Source organism: Sapajus apella, unplaced genomic scaffold (assembly GCF_009761245.1).
Source record: "Sapajus apella isolate SASKATOON/1434 unplaced genomic scaffold, GSC_monkey_1.0 scaffold33, whole genome shotgun sequence".
NCBI lineage: Eukaryota > Metazoa > Chordata > Mammalia > Primates > Cebidae > Sapajus > Sapajus apella.
Window position 1 is genome coordinate 1,265,912 of NW_022436973.1, and position 15,418 is coordinate 1,281,329.

The window sequence follows — 15,418 nt, forward strand, 5'->3', positions numbered from 1 at the left end:
AAAGAAAAGTGCAATAGAATGAAACTTCAGCCTTCAGCCCTGCACTGGCCCAGAATGTATGATTACGTGATCGATGGATTTCTCCTTAGAAAGGCCTCTCAACCTGATCCCTGACTTGGCCTCTGACAAGGATGCGGGAAGTTCCCAGGTCGTCAGAAAACCCCTCTGGGGTGCTTGGGAAATGCATTCTAGCATCAAGTCCCTGATCTCCCCCAACTCTCCAAACTTACTTCCACCCCATTTCACCTTAATTTTGGCCTTTGTGCACCCAACTGTGCACTCAAAAGCTCTCCCTGCCTGTCTAAACTCCTAAGATGTCTTTTCACTCTAGCTGATCCTTTAACTAACAGGTTTCCAGCAAAAATTTTTGGGCCCCTGAAAGCAAGACTGGCCGCTCTTCATGATGACCAAGGAGCTCCGAGGCCAAGCAGGTGGATTCTAGATTCACACTGCCGGGGTTTCCAAAGCTGGCTCTGCCTCTTCTTATCTGTGAGAACACTGGGAAGTTGTCCTCCTTAAGTCTCAGAATAGTAATGGTAGTAGACTCACGAACTTGTGGGATGATTAAACGAGTGATGTGTGGAAAGTGCTTGGCAGCGCACCTGGCAACTAGTGAGCGGTGATAAATGTCTACTTGTGTTGTTATTGTAATAAATTGCTGCAAGAATGTCAGGGGTCAAGGGGTGCACCTTCGGCTTCTGACTTGTGGATCCATGATTCCAGATTAGCCAATTGATGAGACCTAGTGCACCTTTTTTTCTGTTCTTTTTTCCAACATTTATTTATTTATTTATTTATTTATTTTTGAGATGGAGTCTTGCTCTGTCATCCAGGCTGGAGTGCAGTGGCGTGATCTCAGCTCACTGCAATCTCTGCCTCCTGCATTCAAGTGATTCTCCTGCCTGAGCCTCTCAAGTAGCTGGGATTACAGGCGCCAACCATCATACCCAGCTAATTTTTCTATTTTTAGTAGAGATGGGGTTTCACCATGTTGGCCAGGCTGGTCTCGAACCTCTGACCTCAGGTGATCCATCCCCCTCGGTCTCCCAAAGCGCTGTGATTACAGGTGTGAGCTACCACACCTGGCTCAATACTTAATTTTAAAATAATTTTAGACTTACAGAAAAGTTAGAAAATTAGTAACAAGTTCCTATACACCTATCACCTGGCTTCTCCTGATGTTAGCATCTTATATAACCACAGTGTAGTGATTGAAACCAGGAAGTGAACATTGATAAATACCTTAAGCTACAATATAATGAATACTATAATCTGCAGGCCTTATTTGAATTTCATTCATCTTCCCACTATCCTTTTCCAGTCCAGAATCCTATCCATGTTTCACTTACTTGTCATTATTCCTTAGTCTCCTCCAGTCTGGGATACCTCCTCAGCCATTCAGGCTTGCTTTTATTTATTTATTTGAAAACATTTTATGACCTTGACACTTCTGAAGAATACTGGTCAGTTATTTCATAGGCTGTCCTTGAAGTTAGTTGTTTTTTGTTTTTTTTTTTTTTTTCTGACGTTTTCTCATAATTAGATTGAGATTGTACATCTTTGGCAAAAAAATACTACACATAACACTTTCTCCGATCATCTTATCAAGAAGCATATGATGTACATGTTTTTTATTTAGTTAGTTAGTTTTTGAGATGGAGTCTCGCTCTGTCGCCAGGCTGCAGTACGGTGGCACGATGATCTCAGCTCACTGCAACCTCTGCCTCCTGGATTCAAGTGATTCTCCTGCCTCAGACTCCTGAGTAGCTGGGACTACAGGCACATGCCATCACACCCAGCAAATTTTTTTATTTTTAGTAGAGACAGGGTTTCACCATGTTTGCCAGGATAGTCTCCATCTCGGGACCTTGTACTCTGCCTGCCTTGGCCTCCCAAAGTGCTGGGACTACAGGTGTGAGCCACTAGGCCAGGCCCTAATTTTGTTTCTTAGAGACAGGGCCTCACGCTGCCACCCAGGCTGGAATGCAGTGGGACAGTCTTGCCTAACTGCAACCTCGACCTCCCCGGCTCAAGCAATCCTCCTGGCCTCAGCCTCCCAAGTAGCTGGGACTACAGGCATGCACCACCATGCCTGGCTATTTCAAAAAAAATTGTTTGTGTGGAAATGGAAATGGAAATGGATCTGGCTATGTTGCCCAGCCTAAATGTCCATAGTTCTCATTACTGGTATTGCTGATGTTCATCATTTGGCTAAGAATGTAGCATGTATTTGTTAAGCATTTGCTGCTTCCTTGGGGGATACAAAAGAGAATAAAATATTGCCCATGGTCTTTAAGAAACTCTCAAGTCTAATGAACAAATGATGTTCTAGTTACTACTGCTGGTAACAAACTGCTCCAGAATTTAGTGGAATAAAACAACAACTTTATTAAAAACTTACGTAGTATGTGGGTCAGGAATCCAAGAGGTCAGGGATGATTTGTTTCAGCTCCACAATGTCTAGGGTCCCAGCTGAGCAGACTCAAGGGCGACCAGACAGCCGAGAACTGGACTCACGTGGCAGCGTCTTCACTTAGCTGTCTGGTGCCCAGACGACTGAACTCAGCTGCGGTTGTCAGTCTGGAGCATCTGCAGAGGGACTCTCCATGCAGCCTGCGTTTGCTCACACATGGCGGCCCCAGGGGAGTCAGACTTCTTACACAGCAGCTTAGAAGCTGTAGACTGAAGTGTCTCTGTGGACAAGTCAGAAACTTCATTGTCTTCATGACCTAGTCTTAGAAGTCACAAAATATCACTTCCCCCACATTCTATTGGTCAAAGCAGTCCCAAGTCCCCTGAGACTCAAGGGCATATAAACTCCACCTTTTAATGAAAGCAGTGTCAAAGGGTATTTTTTGAAAAGCACCAAAAGGACTTTCTACTTAAACAGATTTAGAAATTCAGGCCCAGAGGACAAGACCTTCACCATCTTGGGCCTCTTTAATTATTAAATGCATAATTACTGAGCACCAACTCTGTGCCAGACAGGCGCGGACCCAGCTTCTGGGGCTTGTTTGGCAAGCCCCCCTGAGGCAGGTGGGCTCCGACAGACCCTCTACAAAGCCTTGTGTTCTGACAATTGCAGCCTCCCTTAATCAGCCGCCTCCCTAGAAACTGTTCACACAGGATGTGAACGGAGGAGCCAGGGGCAAGGTGGCAGGGTGGGGTGGAGAATACAGGATTTCAGAATGACCTCATTTCAAATCCCAATGATACCCTGTTCAGGATTTGTTATATTTTCATTCTTAATCCTCATTTATTTTGTAAACCTTATTGATTCCTTCTCTGTGCCAAGCTGGGTGCTTGGCAATTATTACAATAAATAAATAGAATCCAGGCTTTGCCTTTAATAAAGGGCTGTTTCCAGGCTGTGTCTGCCAGAAAGGCTGTTAGTATGGCTGCAGGGTTCCAAGGAGCAGGGTCATGGGATTACTTAACTTCTCACATCTCCATGCCTAAAGCCAACTGGAAAGGAATTGGTCATGCAACTTAGCAACTTAACCAGGTTAAACTTAGCAGAACAGAAATCAGCTCAGTGTGAAGTTGGAAGGCAAGTAGCTTACGTTCAGAAACCCAAGAAGTGCTGCAATACAGACTGAAAGCCATTGAAAGTATTGCTAGACAGACTCATTAAGCAAGAAGGTTTCTGTGAAAATAACAAAATCATAGCACCCAGGACACCCCAGCATGAGATTGAAAGCTAAAGGAAGTTTAGGCTTCATATTATTGGGCTGCATTATGATAGTTTAGGAAGAAAGGGCTTAGAGCCATCCAAGTTGAGGTGGCCCTGCTATGGGACTCTGACTGCATTCTTTGAAATTCAGGGCAGTTGGCAAGTGTAATACTCAGAGTATCCCTTCCATGTGGGGAGCGGAGGGAAGAGAATGAGACTGGGAAACAGCCCATTGCTAAGGATTGGGGTGGGGGCCAGAGGCACTGCTGGAGGGAGCACCTGTTGACAGGAACACACTCACCTAAAGTCTGTCTGGGAGGGAGCTAATGAGCAGGGTGGTGACTCAGGAGAGAACCATATGCAGGGTCGGCACATAATGCTAATTCTTGTTGTTATCACCCACTAACTAACCCTGCCTTTTGGTTATGGACGGTGAATACTAAAGACCCTGGGCCAGCTGTACTTCCAGCTTGTTTTCTCCCAGTGTTTGATCCCACAGCCAACAGGAAAACAGCTGAAGTCAGAGAGCAGGACATTGATTGGAAATCACCCAAAGCCATGTTGGGCAAACAAGTTGACTTCCCCACTCCTGCAGCGCCTCTTTGATCCGTGGTGACTGAGAAAGTCCACACTAGGCTAGAGGGAGCCCCTGGGCTGCGGCAGGATGGACACAGCCAGCAACCATGGGCATGGGTCCCTGTGCTGGCAGTGCTGGGGAGGGAGTGTAGCCCAGGCAGGCCCTGGCACAGCCAACCAAGCCTGCAGGCTGAGCCTCTGACCCGGCAGCTTTGGGAAGAAGGGAGGCCTGGCAGACACTGTTCAGAGGCGTTGCTACTCTGTTCTGTTGTTTTCAGAGCCCTTTGGCTGGTGAGGGTACAAAACAGAGCCTCAGTCCAGTCACTTAACTCTTGGTAAGTGATGGATCTGAGTTTCAGTCTTCCCTCCCGCTGGCTGAGACCCACACTCTTCGCCTTCATGAAGGTTAAAACAGCACTGGAAGGTTGAGGCCAGTAAGGACACTTGCAGGTCTTCCCCAGTGATTTTTAGCCTTAGGGGTCTCATCTCCCTTCAGGTCTGGGGCCGTGTGTTGGCTCCGTCTCATTCTTACATTTCTAGGGACCTCATTCTTCTCCAGCCAGGACTCAGAAGCTCTCAAAGTCACTCTAGTCACCTCTCCATCCCCTCTGCTTCTGGTTGAAACCAGGCCTTCTTTGTATTTGCCATCTGCATGAGAGCCAGACCATCCAAAGGGATCCTTGGGTTGTTCCTCTGGTCATGTCAGTCCTCCATCCCCTTGCCTGAGAAAGTGCTTCGCCAGATTCAACGTGCATGCTAATTACCTGGAGAGCTTATGAAGCAACAGCGTGCTGGGCCAGCCCTGGACATTCTGATCAGGAGGTCTGGGGCAGACTTATGAATCTGCATCTCTATCAAGCTCCCAGATGGTGCTGATGCTATTTGTCTGCAAACTACACTTCCAGTAGCACTGCGGTGTGATCCTGTGTCGCTCTTGATAGCCTCTCCTCCCCTTTAATGGCTCTGTATTACCCTCAAAATAAAATATATACACTTGAGTAGTTCATTAAAGGCTTCCATAATCTGAGCTCAGCAGGAATGCCATCTACTGTTGCATAGTTTGTGCACTGCACAAAGATACACTACCAAGGGAATGAGATCCGTTAAGCCCTGCGCTGTGTCTGCCAGAAAGAATATGACTGGGCGCTGAGGAAGGTGTATCTTTTTCTTCTCACAAAGGCAGCATCAGCTCACGGAAGTACAGGGGGCTGAAACTGAGTTGAGACAGGAACCTTTTTCTACTTTGTGCAAAAGCACCCCATAGGCAAGCAGTGGTCCTGCCCAAGAGCCTTCTCTTCTTTCATTCTCCACCATCTCCTCTCATTCCTCCCACCCTTCTCCCGTGCCTTCATCTGGCTAACAGCTTCACACTCTATGGGGAAGGCACCTGACCCCAGAGACTCAATCTCTGTTTTATGCTTGTAAGAGCATATGTTTTCTCTGTTATATGCTCATGAGAGTCATCTTCCCTTCCTTCAGAACAGAAATTTAATGCGCCTTTTCCACTCATTCCTGTGGGTCTCACCAAACTATCAAACTATTACGATAGTTTAAGAAGAAAGAGCTTAGAGACATCTGAGTTGATGCTGGCCCTGCTGTGGGACTCTGACTGCCTTCTTTGAAATTCAGGGCAGTTGGCAAGTGTAATACTCAGAGTATCCCTTCCTTGTGGGGAGGGGAGGGAAGAGAATGAGACTGGGAAACAGCCCACTGCTAAGGATTGGGGGGGCCAGAGGCACTGCTGGAGGGAGCACCTGTTGACAGGAACACACTCACCTAAAGTCTGTCTGGGAGGGAGCTAATGAGCAGGGTGGTGACTCGGGAGAGGATTATACACATGGTCAGCACATAATGCTAGTTCTTGTTATTATCACCCACTAACTAACCCTGCCTTTTGGTTATGGATGGTGAATACTAAAGACCCTGGGCCAGCTGGACTTCCAGCTTGTTTTCTCCCAGCGTTTGATCCCACAGGAGGTTCCTGATGATTCTCTAGAGCTTAGTAGATGGCCAGGCACCTAGTCAAGAGCTCGATGGATATTTGTTGTGGATTCCGTTCTGTAGCCACAAAGAGGTTCACAGGAGCCAAATCTCAGCATGCCATTTGTTGTCTTCTAAACAATTCATTTTGAAATAGTTTTAAGTTTACGGAGAAATCATTTAAAAAAATAGTATGGAGTGTCTTATACCCTTCCCACAACTTTCCCCAATGTCAACATCTTGCATAGCCATGGTATATTTATCAAAATTAAAGATTTATGTCAGTGCGTTACTATTGGCCGAACTCCAGACTTTTTTTTTTCCCCCCCAGATTTCTCCAGTTTTTCTGCAGAGGTCCTCTTTTTTCTTCTAGGTTCTCACATAGCATTTCGTTGTCATGTCTCCTTGTTCCTCAACCTGTGACCATTTCTTGGCCTTTCTTTGTTTTTCTGTGACCTTCACACTTTTTTCTTTGTTTTGTTTGTTTGTTTGCTTTGCTTTGAGACATGGTCTCACTCTGTTTCCCAGGCTGGAATGCTGTGCTGTGATCGTGGCTCACTACGGCCTCAACCTCCAGACCTCAAGTGATCCTCCTGCCTCAGCCTCCCAAGTAACTAGGACTACAGACGTGTGCCACTATGCCTGGCTAGTTTTTTTAAAAGGTGTCAGTTCATTGCCCAAACTGTTCTCAAACTCCTGGGCTCAAGTAATCCTCCTGCCCTAGCCTCCCAAAGTGCTGAGATTACAGACAGGCATGAGCCACTGTACCTGGTGGCACTTTGTAAGAATACTGTTCCAATACTCAATCTGAGTTTATCTGATGTTTTCTTGTTAGTAGACTGAGGTTATGAGGAGGAAAGCCCCAGAAAACATATGTCCCGCTCACCACATCATATCAGGGGCACATGATCTCGACGTGACTTATCACTGGTGATGCTGACCTTGATCACTTGGAACACTGGTGTCTTCCAGGTTTCTCCACTTAAAAGCCACTATTTTTTTCCCCTTTCCATGCTCCATTCATTCAAAGTGAGTCATGAATCATTGAGTCCAGCCCACCCTCAAGACAAGAGGCATTAGATTCTATCTCCCAAAGGGAAGAGTATCAGAGAATTTCTGGTCTGATGAAAAAACCATAAGAGTAATGAGTAACTTTGGTGGGAGGTACTTTGAGGCTACACAGATATTGTTTCACTGTAGTTTCACCCACCCATGTCAGCTGTCATCAAGGTATCCTGCCTGCAGCACTGTCACGGCAGTACTCCCGCAGGTCGTTTGAGGACTCCTTCCCTTGGCACAGCCTCATCTCCCAACTCTTCTACCGAACCCCCTTTGTGCTCTGAGTCCCAGCTCCATCATTCTCAGCTTTGGGACCCAGTTGGATCTCCTGATCAGCTTTCAAATGTTTCATTGCCCAGGTCCTTCTATCCAGAGGGTTTTATTTTAATTGGTCTGGGGTGGGACCCAGCATCTGACTTTTTTACTTTATTTTTAAGTTCCAGGGTATATGCGCAGGATGGGCAGGTTTGTTACACAGGTAAATGTGTGCTGTGGTGGTTTGCTGCACCTGTCAACGCATCACCTAGGTATGAAGCCCAGCATGCATTAGCTATTTATCCTGATGCTCTCCCTCCCCCTCCCTCAGCCCCTGACAGGCCCCACTGTATGTTGTTCCTCTCCCTGTGTCCATGTGTTCTTATTGTTCAGCTCCCACTTATAAGTGAGAACAATGAAGTATTTGGTTTTCTGTTCCTGTTAGTTTGCTGAGGAAGATGGCTTCCAGCTCCATCTCTGTCCCTGCCTATGTCATGATCTCATTCCTTTTTACGGCTGCATAGTATTCCCTGTTGTGTATGTACCACATTTTCTTTATCCAGTCTATCATTGATGGCCATTTGCGTTGATATCGTGCCTTTGTTATTGTGAATAGTGCTGGAACTGGCACTATTTTTAAAAGGTCTCCTAAGCATTCTATGCTCAGCCAGGGCTGAGGACCACAGGCCTAGCCCAGTGTTCTCACGGCTTCTCTAAGAGGCTGTCTTCTCTCTCTGGCAAAATCACTTGCATCTGAAGGACTTTGGCCCCCGTAATATCCATCAAGGCTTGTGTTTGTCCCCAAAGTCTAGAACTATGTCTTCCTCATCTATGGCTTTCCTCCCCAGCCTGAGTCTAGCACAAAGTGGGTTCTCAGTGAGCATTTGTGGATGAAGAGAAGAAGCAACCCCCCAGAGAAGTAAAAGCATAGCTGCATGTGCAGAGAAACAGCAGGTCCTCACGTTCTCACCGGGTCCGCAGCCTCAGATGCACCAGGAGCAGCAATACGAGTGTCAGTCATAATCGCTTTTCTGTTGTTATTATGGTCCTCGGCTCACTAAGGAAAAAACAAGGGCACCCTGGTCAAGAAGTCACCAGCATGTGTGTCACAGTCATCTGTGCATTCTTACTGGGTTCACTTTGTACTTTGAAATTGCTGGGAAACCAAAGAGCTAATACTTTGCTTTCTGATAAGAGATTGCCTTGAGCTGATTTCCTTTTGTACCAGTTGCCTCTGAGGCCACCAAGATGGTGGAGACTGTGCCTGTGGACACGTTGAGAGTGGAGTGGAAAACAGGAGAAAATATTTTAACCAGTTGTTTTTAGCTTAAAGAAAAAATAGATAGATTTAACCCTTTATTTGATGCACCAGCCAGATTGGCCTTCTTTTTCCTGTGGCCCTGTTAGAAGTTAGTATGGTGAGACTTCCAGAGTATTAGCTGGAAGCCATTGAAGAAAGTCAGGAGGAGATGAGATGGATAACTTAGGGCGCTGACCCTCCCAGGACTTTAGGATGAAGACACAAATGTAGTGGCAAAATGGGAGGGTGCGGAACTCTAGAGGATGCTTCCGGAGCAATAAGCTGTGGGTGGGCAGGTCTTGACTCAGTTGACACTGTTGTCACTGATAGCTAATGCTGCTATCAATATTCTCAATCTTTTTAAATTCTACTTGATTATGGGTTTAATACTACCTTGTCTCTGATCATGATGCTTACATGAACCTGTTTTTAACTTGACGTGTATATAAGTATGTCAAAAGAACACTTGGTTAGCTTGATAAAATTATAAGGGGTTTCCTCAATTTGGCGTCTTCTCATTGGGAGTGATCTTTGTGAATAAATTATTCTGCCAGGCCATCTATGCTGTCTCTGAACATGGAACCAATGTAGTCACACCCTGCCTCTAGCCCAGTGCCAGGAGCACAGCGCAGCTCAACCCAAGCATGTTCAGGAAACAAACAAATCCTTCCTGATGGAATTCTCCGAGGGAAATCATTTCCTTCTGCTCTCCCTCCCTCTCTTGCTCCTTCCTGAAGCCCAGGTGGAAAAGTGACCTGTTCTTCCCGAGATGTCCCCTGGTCCATTGCAGCCGGAGCCTTGCTGCAGAAGCTAAAGCCACTCATGAACACTCTGGAGCATTCCTCCCAAACAAATGGCTTTTCTTTTTTGTAAAGAAATTGGGGTCATTCTGCAAAATAAATTAAAATGGAAACTAAAATTAGAATTAAAATTTTACCCTTGAAGAACTCGAGGCTCAGAGAGGTTAAGCAATCACTCAAGCCACACAGCTGATTTAATTATTCATTTATACTTGGAAAAGGATAAATGCTGAACAAACACCAGGTAAGATCTTTGCCTCCTTGGAGCTTAAAGTCTAGTATATAGGTCAGCAAACTTTTTCTATAAAGGGCCAGAGAACAAATATTTTAGGCCGTGTGGGCCATAGGGTATCTCTTGCAACTACTTAGCTCTGCTTTTGTGGTGTGAAAGTATCCATAGCCCACATTTAAATAAATGGTTAGCTGTTTTCCAATAAAACTTTACTTAAAAAACAGAAGGCGGATTGAATTTCACTTGCAGGTCGTATTTTTTCAAATCATGGGCTGGTAGAAAAGGGACTTATTGATGAAATAACTACACGGGTACATGGAAAATTCATGGCTCAAAGGAGAGACAGGTGATTCTGGAAACATAAAATAAGAGAACCTGGGAGTCAGCAAAGATGCCTATAAAAAGAGTCACTATAAGTGAGGTTAGCTAAGGACGAGGAATCATGAATCAGGCAAATGGGAGGCATGGGAAGGAAGACGAGGTCCCAGCCGACAGAACAGCTGGTGCAAAGCCCTGTGGCAGAAAGGACCATCATTGTTTTCAGGTACTGAAATAAGGCTTGGGGTGGTAGGGGAGAGGACAACAGAGGCCAGCTCATGCACCGAGCTGATTAAGGCCACATTACACAGACACAGTCTTCATCCTGAGAGCTGTGGGAAACCATTGCTCTTATGACATGATTGGATTTTCATTATAAAGCACTTGCTTTGGCTTCTGGCTGGGGATCCTACTGTCAGCAACTAAAAGAGAGGGGGGACATCCTTGAGTACTTGCTGCGGCCAAAGCCTATGCCAGGAGCCCAGGGTTGATGTGCACCTGTGCACCCATCCCCTTACTAACCCTTTATGTTTGCTATTCCAACAAATCTCCCCTTTGCCCCACTTACAAATGAAGGTTCATATGGTATTATACATTTACAGCCACAGCTCCATCCCCTCCCATTTTTCTCACCTTTCTTCTTTCCCTCCCCAGCCCGATCCCCCACTAACTTCGTAAAACTTGCAAGTTAAATTTTTCAAAGACTGTTCCTGACAAAGCAGTGGGAATTAGATTTGGCGAAGCCCTTCATAAAAAATTGAAGACATGCTATATTAACATACATTGATTTATTCATAGTGTTTCATTACAAGTAAGTGAGGATCCTGTAATACCAGGAAAGGTTAGGAGAGCAGAGCAGCGCGGTATATTATATTGACAGCTTGGTGGAAATTGAGTTGCTTTTGGATTGAATTTGGAACGCAGGAAAGGAATTGGCTAGTAAATAAGGCATGAGTTCCACCTCCCAGTGTCTGTATATCAATGTAGTTGCCACCAGTGCAGGCAGGGGTACAGGGACAGAATTTTCAAAGAATGCAAGGGCATATCCTCTCCACTGGTGCACTGGGGTTGGTGGCTACAGGCTGAAGTCTCTGAACCAGAATCCACCTGCACACTGAAAACTCCATTTGCCCCTAGTTGCTCACCGCTCTGCAGTGGCTCTGGCCTTTGCTCTGTCCAAACCTTTTCCCACCCCAGGTCTTTGCCCAGGTGGTTCCCCCTGCCTGGAACCTACAATACTCTTTCCTCTTTGACTCAGGATCGTCCTTCAGGCATTAGTTCCACTCTCTCCTGAGATACCTCCCTGAGCACTTTTCCTTACTTTGGTCCTTCTCAGAAGCAGACCTTGAGATAAGGATTTGAATATGAGCAGATTGCTGAGAAGTTTAAGACACACCGGTAAAGAGGTGTAGCGTGGGGAAGAGAAAGGAAAGTAGCCAATAATCACTGTGTTGTCAAAGCAGCTGCCTCTAGAAGTGGAGCTGAGCCCCTCAGGGAAATTGGGATGCTGCAGGGATACCAAGGAGGGGACGTTTGCAGGGGTGTCAAGGAAGGAGAGCCTGGGGAATTTGTGCATTAACTCCCATCGTGGTTGGGGTGTTAATTACGCCCCCCCCCCCATTTCCAGCAAGCACCCATGGAGAAAGTCCTCAAACAGAGGCAGATAGACACCTGTAGCACTTGCCTCTGAGAGGGACTGAGGTGGGCAAGGGTGACCATAGGGAACGCTGTAGACAGGCCCACCAGAGCAGCCTGAAGCTGGCAGCCACCTGCATGGTGCACATGCACGCTCAGGCGCTGCTTGTAAAAAGCCCAAAGCCCTCAGCTCCCTGCATTTCTCCTCCTGCGCGCACTCTGCTCTGGGCAGTCTGACCTCTCCTCAAGGGTGTGGCACCACTACTGTTTATCATAGGAGAGATAAATCACTTTTCTCTCCACAACATTTGGTGTCATTGCCAGTAATAGCAAATTGCTTATTTTTGAAGAGAAGTTGATGTGCTTCCTTTTCTGCTTGGGTTTGGCCATTCTTGACAGAAGGTAAGTGATGTCAGCTGTCTATATAACTGGCTTCCCTCACTCAAGAATGGAAATCACTTGAGGACAAGGCCTGACTTGAATTCAGTTGCCCCCTCCCCAGCAGCACACAGTGCAGGGCTCAGAATACAGGGGTACACAGGAAACATGTGAAGGAGCAAATAAGTGGATGAGTGAATGCGTTCTTCAACTGACGCATGGCGTCTCCAGGCCAGGCAGGGTGGTATAGAATATAGAGTGCCGGCTTCAGAGTCAGATCTGCTTAGCACAGTGTCAGCAATAGATTGTTGAATGTACCTGAGAATGCCTTATTTGCTACTGTCCATGACAACATGGATGAATCCCATGGATGTAACGATAATGTTAAGAGAAAGAAGCCAGAAACCAAAACGCAAATTTCATAGGATTTCATTTATATACAGTGCAAAAACTGGAAAAACTAGTCTGTGCTGTTAAAAGTGAGACCAAGGTAGGCTGGGTGTGGTGGTTCATGCCTGTAATCCTAGCACTTTGGGAGGCCAAGGCAGGTGAATCACTTAAGGTCAGGAGTTTGAGACCAGCCTTGTCAACATGCTAAAACCCTGTCTCTAATAAAAACGCAAAAATTAGCTGGGCGTGGTGGCATGCACCTGTAATCCTAGCTACTTGGGAGGCTAAGGCACAAGGATCGCTTAAACTGGGGAGGCAGAGGTTGCAGTGAGCCGAGATTGTGTCATTGCACTCCAGCCTGGGCGACAGAGATAGAACCTCTTTCAAAAAAAAAAAAAAAAAAAAAGGCAGAGGTGATCCCTGTTGGGGGTAGGCAAGTAGGATTGCAAGGGAGTGTAAGAAAAAGTATTGGGCCTGGTAATGGTTTGGTTTTTGATTATATGACTATATCCATTTTCAAACATTCATCAAGAGGGATACTTTTCTGTATGTATATTATACCATAATTAAACTTTTTATTTTTATTTTTTATTTGCGACAGGGTTTCACTCTGTCACCCAGGCTAAAGTGCAGTGGTGCACTCATGGCTCACTATAGCCTTGAACTCCTGGGCCCCAGCCATCTTCCCACCTCAGCCCCTGAGGAGCGGGGACTGCAGATGTGCACCACCCCAGCCAGCTATTGCTTCAATACTTTGTAGATACAGGGGCCTACTGTGTTGCCCAGGCTGGTCTCGAACTTCTCGTTCTAGCATTTCTCCCAGCTTGGCCTTCTCGAGTGCTGGGATTTCAGATGTGAGCCATCATACCTAGCCTAATTAAACATTTTTAATGGAACAAACCAGGTAAGACAAACAGAGAAAAAATCCTGTGTTTGCAACTTTACAACTGTGTAATTTCAAGATGTGACGCTCAAAGTGTGATCCACGGGACTAGTGCTGGGCTACCAACTGTTAGTTATTTTCATCCTTGGGCAAGTGCAGAAATTGAGAGTGAGCACTTCAAAACTCTTCTAGTACCTTGCTCTGGCACCCAGTGTGTGATCAGGGAACAGTAGACACGAAGCATTTCACAGGTGTAGACCAGTTTGGTTATTGCTGAACTCACATGATATGTCACATGGGGCGTGTCTTCATATGCCATCGATAAACTGTCTCCCTATACAATTTGAAAAATGCTGACTGCAAGTGGCTTCCAATGGCACCTCGGTTTCTCCATTATTAAAATGAGAGTAGCTATCCTGATGCCCCCAAGGATTTGAGGAAGGCAAAAAAAAAAAAAAAAAAAAAAAAAAGATAATGCCCAAGAAAGCACCAGTCAGCAATTGCTATCTGTGTGGAATATGGGGCCCATGATCTGCATTTTTATCAAGACTCACAAATATTCTCACTGGGACACTGTACTTGAGCACTGCTCTGTGACTGCAATATCCAGCATGGTGGTCACTGGCCACACAGGGCCACTGCACTTGTGAAAAGCAGGGGTTAGTCCAAATGAAGTTGTGCTGAAGGAGTAAAAGACACAACATATTTGTAAGACTTCATACGAATAGTATAGAATATAAACAATTCAATTTTTATGTTGACTACAGATTGAAATGATAGTAGCTTGGATACATTGGGTTCAACAAGATGTGTTATTAAAATTTGTTGGTTTTTTTTTTTACGTCTTTTCATGAAACTATCAAAAAATTCAGAGTGACATCTGTGGTTCACTATTTCTTTTTTAAAAAAATGTTTGTGGGTACATAGTAGGTGGATATGTTTATGGGTTACATGAGGTATTTTGATATAAGCATGCAGTGCATAATAATCACATCAGGATAAATGGGGTGTCCATCCCCTCAAGCGTGTATCATCTGTGTTAGAAACAATCCAATTATATCCTTTAAGTTATTTAAAAATGTATGGTTAAATGATTTTTGACTGTACACCCTGTTGTGCTAGCAAATACGAAGTCTTATGCATTCTTTCAATTTTTTTCTGCCCATTAACCACCCCCTACCCTCTGCTACCCTTCCCAGCCTCTGATAACCATCCTTCTACTCTCTATCTCTGCAAGTTCAGTTATTTTTTAAGTTTTAACTCCTACAAATCAGTGAGAACATGCATTGCTCCAGTGGGTGAGCAATGGGGTATTTGGAGGCTGGGATCATCTGTAAAGTGGACAGCAACAGGCAGCTTAGCAGAATCTGCCGGCCAAGCCCACATGCCCTTCCCTCCCCCCGCTTCCCTAAGGTTCCTCCAGATGAGCTCGGTCCAGCTTCCTGAGCGAGGCATTTATTTGTTTGTTTGCTGGCTTGTCCTGCAGATCAACTACAAGGCTGTTGGCTCCCTGGACCCAAGTGCTGACCTGTCCAGCCAGAGGGGGAAAGTGTTCAAGCTCCGGAATGAAACCCACCACCTGTTTGTGGGTCTGTACCCAGGGACCACCTATTCCTTTACCATCAAGGCCAGCACAGCAAAGGGCTTTGGGCCACCCGTCACCACTCGGATCGCCACCAAAATTTCAGGTATCTCTCCTAGAAACGAAAAAGGAAGAAAGGTGGTTTTACCCCCACTTGCCAATTTCCCTTGAAGTAGAAATTTTTCTTGCCTTTTCACCCTGTGATAGCGGTGGAATTAGGATGATCCAGTCCCTAGTGAGTTATCATTGTTGTCTTCTATGAAGGAAACCTAAGTGATGAACTTCGGAAAGTGTAAAAACTAGATTAATTAGGTGGCACTCACTTAATAATTTGCCCACAGGATTTCATGAAATTGT

General features: G+C 45.6%; 1 protein-coding gene across 13 annotated transcripts in view; it reads left to right on the plus strand.

Annotated features, from left to right (window-relative positions):
- PTPRT (protein tyrosine phosphatase receptor type T) overlaps window positions 1-15,418 on the plus strand; it is a 1,128,767-nt gene that overhangs the window by 827,741 nt on the left and 285,608 nt on the right. For all 13 annotated transcript variants that reach the window (XM_032295649.1, XM_032295654.1, XM_032295655.1 and 10 more), the window contains exon 10: window positions 14,966-15,167. In XM_032295649.1, the coding sequence (XP_032151540.1) occupies window positions 14,966-15,167 (202 nt within the window). The remainder of the gene's footprint in view (window positions 1-14,965; window positions 15,168-15,418) is intronic.